At 40.4% G+C, this 6,393-nt stretch overlaps 1 protein-coding gene across 11 annotated transcripts in view; it reads right to left on the reverse strand.

Moving 5' to 3' along the window:
* Positions 1-429, reverse strand: part of CCDC66 (coiled-coil domain containing 66) — a 57,692-nt gene extending 57,263 nt beyond the window's left edge. For 9 of the 11 annotated variants that reach the window (XM_025375197.1, XM_025375201.1, XM_025375194.1 and 6 more), the window contains exon 1: positions 332-429. Coding sequence is in view for 7 of the 11 variants with exons in the window: in XM_025375201.1 (XP_025230986.1) it covers positions 332-342 (11 nt within the window). In the remaining 4 variants the exon portion in view is untranslated. Of the gene's footprint in view, positions 1-321 lie in introns of all 11 variants that reach the window. The other 2 variants (XM_025375198.1, XM_025375199.1) reach the window with 2 other exon arrangements.
* Between the last annotated feature and the right edge of the window lie 5,964 nt (positions 430-6,393).

Consider the following 6,393-nt stretch of genomic DNA (forward strand, 5'->3'; position numbering starts at 1 on the left):
GGAGTCCTCCCCAGGAGCCTCCACGCTTCCTCTAACTGTCTCGTCATTTCTCTCCTTTCCTCCTCAGCTCTCTTCCCTCCTCATCCTGAGGTAAATAAGGGACCGAAACGGAAATCACGGGCAGTTTTAATGAGAGTCATTAAGTGAAAACGTAAGGTCTGTGGAGTCGCTAAGGGCCGACCCGTCTACCTCGCTCTTCTACCCGAGAACTGGGCTCTGTCCCTCTCGGCGGCGCAGGCTGGGAACGTTCTCCGCTAAAGACTCCAAGGGACAACCCAGATACACATGGCCCCCCTTTCCGCTGACGACCACCTTCCTTACCCCAGCTTACCCCAAGTTCATGGCCTGACCTCGCACTTTCTCCACAGAACGCTCCAGCCCCTTGTGTACGTCGGTTGCCGCCGCCGCTCAGCAAGCGCTACGCTAATTGGATATAGGGGTGCCGGCGAGCTGAGCAAGTGGGCCAATCAGGATGGGGCATGCTGGCTGGTGCGCTGAGCTGGTCCGGGGCTCCCAGGGCAACGGCTGCGTTCGCCGTTTGTGCCCCAATTGTGCCGTTTCCCTACGCGCAGCGGAATTTGGCCTGACCCGGCTTGTGAGTCTAAGGCTTCGGTGGCGGAGACTTAGGCTACTCGCAACTGTAACCTTGGAAAAGGCGCGCGCGCGCGCACACACAACACACACACATACACACCCTTTTTTGGGTCACCATTTGAAAGTAAGTTACAGACATTGTAACGCTTAACACTTTAACATTGCAGCATGTATCTCCTAAGAACAGATGTTCTGCTATATAACAACAGTACCATTATTATACCTAAGATCATTAATTTCATGATAGTATCTAATTTCCCTTCCCGATTTAATTTCCCCCACTTGTCCTAAGAGTATCTTATAGGCGTTTTATTTAGAAAGCAAGAGCCAATCAAGGATCACACATTACATTTGGTTGTTAAGTATCTTTGCACACTCTTTCCAGAAAAAAACAATGAGGTATATTATTAAATGCTAGACAAACCTTTACTTTTTTTTAATTGTAATATATGTGTTAAAATTTGCTATTTTTTGCCATTTTCAAGTGGTAATTACATGATACAATGTTGTGGAATACACCAGTATGTTTTTCCAAAACCTTTTTAATACCCTTAAATAAAAATTCTGTGCCCATTAAGCAATAACTTCCCATTCTCCTCTCCCCTCAATCCTAAGAAACCTCTAATCTTATTTCTGTCGCTAGGAATTTGCCTATTATAAATATTTCATGTCATAAAAGTAAAATCATACAATATTTGCCCTTTTGTGTCTGACTTCTCTCATGTAGCATAATGTATTCAAGGTGCATCCATGTAGTATGTATCAGAGTTTCATAACTGTTTATGATTGAATAGTATTCCATTCTGTGCATATATATACCACAGTTCGTTTACTCATTCATCCATTGATAGACATCTGGGTTGTTTCCATCTTTTAATTATTGTGAATAATGCTGTAGTGAACACTGATGTACAAGTATCTGTTTGAATCCTTATTTTCAATTTTCTTGGTATACACCTATGAGTGGAATTACTGGGTCACATGGTAATTCTATGATTAACTTTTCGAGAAACTGCCAAAGTGTTTTCATAGAAGTTGCAGCACCTTACATTTCTGCCAGCAGTGTATATGAGGGTTCTAATTTCTTCACCCCAACACTTGATTTTTCTGTCTTTTTGTTTTGTTTTGTTTTGTTTTTGAGACATGATTTTGCTCTGTCACCCAGGCTGACTACATTGGTACGATCATAACACTGTAACCTCAAACTCCTGGTTTTAAATGATCCTCCTGGCTTAGCCTCCCAAGTAGCTAGGGCTACAGGCATGCACCACTACACCTGGTTAATTAAACAAATTTTTTTTTGTAGAGACAGAGTCTCTTTATGTTGCCCAGGCTGGTCTCAAACTCCTGAGTCCCCCCTCAGACTCCCAAAGTGCTGGGATTATAGGCGTGAGCCTGTAGCCAGAATTATTTCTAAAACGTGAAATTGCTTAATTCACTCTGCTGCTTAAAATCTCTCAATATAGGAGACTGTCCTTAACTTGATAAGCAATATCTACAAAAAAAATCCCCAAGAGACCGGGTGTGGTGGCTCACGCCTGTAACTGCAGCACTTTGGAAGGTCAAGGCAGGAGGATTGCTTGAGTCTAGGAGTTCGAGACCAGCCTGGGCAACATAGTGAGACCCTATCTCTATTAAAAAAAAAAAAAAAATCCCCTAGAACCGAATATCACACTTAACAGTGAAAAAGTGGAAGCTTTTCCACTGAGATCGGGAACAAGAGCAAGGCAAGAATGTCCCTGCTTATCACTGCTTTTCAGCATCACACTGAAAGTCTAAGCTAATCCTAAGACTTAGCCTTAGTCCTAGCTAAGACAAGAAAAGGAAATAAGTATACAGACTGGGAAGGAAGAAATAAAACTTTGTTTGCAGATGACATGATTGTAGAAAATCTGAAAGAAGCCACAAAAAATCCTCCTGGAATTAATAAGTGAGTATAGCAGCATTGCAAAATGCAAGGTTAATGTGTATTAAATTGCTTTCCTGTATGTCAGTAATCAACAAATAAAAGCTGAAATTAAAAACGCAATACCATTCACATTAGCATCCCATCAAATGAAATACTTAGGTATAGATCTAACTATATATATATATAAAGTCTATATGAGGAAAATTACAAAACTGATGAAAGAAAGAACTAAATAATTGGAGAGATATTCTGTGTTTATAGATTGGAAGACTCAGTATTGTGAAGATGTCAGCTCTTCCGAACTTGATCTATAGATTCAACACGATGCCAATCAAAATTCCAGCAAGTTATTTTGTGGGTATCAACAAACCAAATCTAAAGTTAATATGGAAAGACAAAAGACCCAGAACAGCCAAAACAATATTTAAGATGAACAAAGTCGGAGGACTGACCCTACCCAACATCAAGATTTACTATAAAGCTACAGTAATTAAGATAGTGTCGTATTAGTGAAAGAATAGACAAATCTATTAATAAAATAGAGTGCCTAGAAATAGACCCACATAAGTAGTCAACTGGTCTTTGACAAAGGAGTAAAGGCAAAACAATGGAGGAAAGATGATCTCTCAACAAATGGTGCTGGAACAATTGGAAATCCACATGCAAAAATGTTAGTCTGACCCAAACCTTGCATTCTTCACAAAAATTAACTCAAGATAGAACAGAGTCCTAAATGTAAAATGCAGGACTGTATAACTCCTAGAAGAAAACATAGGAGAAAATCTAGATGACTTTGGGTTTGATGATAACTTTTTTTACAAGCCCACAGCTAACATCATATGATTATAACTGCTTAGATGCAACAACAAAGGCATGATCCATCAAAGAAAGAATTGATAAGCTGGACTTCATTAAAATTAAAATTTTCCATTTTGTAAAAGACACCAATAAGAAAATGAAAAGATAAGCCACATTCTAGGAGAAAATATTTGCCAAAGATATATCAGATAAAGGACTGTTATTCAAAATATACAAAAGATCTTTAAACTCAACAATAAGAACATAAACAACCCAATTTTAAAAATGGGCCAAAGACCTTGATGAATGCCTCACCTAAAAAGATGCTGAATACAGATGGCAAATAACCATATGAAAGATGCTATATGTCATATATCATCAGGAAATGCAAAATGAGACAATGAAATACTATTACACACCTATTAGAATGGTCAAACTCTAGATCACTGATGACACCAAGTGCTGGTGAGGATGCAATCTCGTTCATTGCTGGTGAGAATGCAAAATGGTATAGCCACTTGGAAGACATTTTGGTGATTTTCTTTTCGTTTTTTGTTTTTGTTGTTGAGACAGGGTCTCACTCTGTTGTCCAGGCTGGAATGCAGTGGCATGATTTTGGCTTACTGCAGTCTTGACCTCCTGTACTCAAGAAATCCTCCCCACTCAGCCTCCTGAGTAGCTAGGACTACAGGCGTGTGCCACCATGCCTAGCTAAATTTTGTATTTTTTTGTGGAGATGGGTTTTTGCCATGTTGCCAAAGCTGGTCTTGTACTCCTGAGCTCAAGAGATCTGCCTGCCTTGGTCTCCCAAAGTGCTGGAATTATAGGCATGTGCCACTGCACCTGGCATTTGTGGTTTCTTACAGAACTAAACATATTCCTACCATGTGCGTGACCCAGTAATTGCCTTCTTTGGTATTTATCCAAAGGCATTGAAAACGTATGTCCACAGGAAAACCTACACATGGATGTTTATAGCAGCTTTATTCATAATTGTCAAAACTTGAAAGCAACCAGGATGTCCTTCAGTAGGTGAATGCATAAACTGTGGCACATCCTGACAATGAAATGTTATTCAGAACTAGGAAAAAATGAGCTTGATATCAAGTCATGAAGAGGCATGGAGAGAATGTAAATTGATATTGCTAAGTGAAAGAACCAATTTGGAAAGCCTACAAACTGTATGAGTTTGATTATATGGCATTCTGGAAAAGGCAAAACTATGGAGACAGTAAAAAGATCGGTGGTTGCCAGGGATTGGAAGAAAGAGGGATAAATAGCCAGAACAGAGGATTTTTAGGGCAGTAAAACTACTCTGTATGATATTATAGTAGTGGATACATGTTGATATAGTTAGGCTTTGTGTCCCCACCCAAATCTCATCTTGAATTGTGACCCTCATAATCCCCATAATCCCCGTGTGTCAAGGGAGAGACCAGTTGGAGATAGTTGAATCATGGGGGCAGTTTCCCCCATGCTGTTCTTGTGACAGTGAATGAGTTCTCACAAGAGCTGATGGTTTTATGAGGGGCTCTTCCCCCTCTCCTCAGCACTCCTCCTTCCTGCTGTCTTGTGAAGAGGAGTACCTTGCTTCCCTGTCACCTCCCACTGTGATTGTAAGTTTCCTGAGGCCTCCCCAGCCATGCTGAACTATGAGTCAATTAAACCTCTTTCCTTTATAAATTACCCAGTGTTGGGCAGTTCTTTATAGCAGTGTGAAAATGGACTAATAAACATGTCATTTTCATCCAAACCCATAAAATGCACAAGAGCAAGAGCGAACTCTGTCTAATGGAAACTATGAACTTTGGGCAAGAACGGTTTGTCAGGATAAGTTCATTCATTGCAATGAATGTACTACTCTAGTGGGGGACGTTGACAAAGAGGTAGGTTGGGGAAGGGGCAGAAAGTATATGGGAAATCTCTGTATTTTCTGTTCAATTTTGCAGTGAACCTAAAATCACTCTTACAAAACAGTCTATTAAAAAACTCCCAATAATTAAAAAACCCTGTTGCTCCTGATACAAAGCGCAAAGGGCTTAACAATCTCATGAGTCCCATCTTGACCTTTTAAATTTCACCTCTCACCACTGCCCTCTTAACACACTGATCTTTCATTTCCTCAAATGTAGCCACACTTGTTCCTATCTCCCACCTTTGCGTAGTCATTTATTCCACATACTTTATTGAGTGCCTAATGTGTCCCCCAAATTGTTGTAGCACAAGGGATAAAGCTGTAACCAAAACAGACAAAATCCCTGCCCTCCTAGAGCTATTACTGTTTGCTGAAATGCTGTTCCTCAGGGTGCCCCTCACCTGAGCAACTTGTTCTACAGAGTTGTTGTTGAGATGTCACATCTTCCTGGGAGCCTCCCTTACTGTCTCCCTCTCTGGGTTACACCCCTCCCCCACTCCAGGGTGTACTCTGCACTTCGCTCCACAGAGCATTTGTGACTGTCCCTGAATGCCCACTAGAGTATAATCTCTGAGAGCAGGGACATGCTGACCTTGCTCTATTCCCCCCAAAGCCTAACACATGGGAAACTCTAAATAAATATCTGTTGGAAAGAAGATACATAAAAATTGCCATAAACCAATAACTGCCTGCTAGAAAAGGAATCATGTAAAATGGAAACATGCTACTTCTAAACCTGTAATGCGGCAACAGAGGTTCATAATTTATATATTAACTTAGACATATCAGAGAAAAGAGAACACTATGGTTGGTATAAGACTTAGCAGCAATGAAGGAGAGGTTAGCTGGGCAGTCCTAACTCTTAAATTTGGGGAAAATCTTTTTGAGAGCAAAGGTATTGTAATAGAACTCTGCATGAACTCTCCAGGATAATGTGTTGCTTTCAAAGACTTCTCTGGTCAGTCTTAATAAAACACACAGAAGTAAAAGGTGAACACATTTGTCTATGAGGAAAATGAATTGTGCCACCAATTAATTGTGTTTATGACAGGTCAATGTACATGGAAGCACCTTGCAGCATGCAGAATAATGGTGCCCCCAAAAATGTCTACATCCTAATCCCTGGAAACTGTGAATGTGTAACCTTACATGGCAAAGGGGAATTAAGGTTGCAGAT

This window comes from Theropithecus gelada, chromosome 2 (assembly GCF_003255815.1).
Source record: "Theropithecus gelada isolate Dixy chromosome 2, Tgel_1.0, whole genome shotgun sequence".
Taxonomy (NCBI): domain Eukaryota; kingdom Metazoa; phylum Chordata; class Mammalia; order Primates; family Cercopithecidae; genus Theropithecus; species Theropithecus gelada.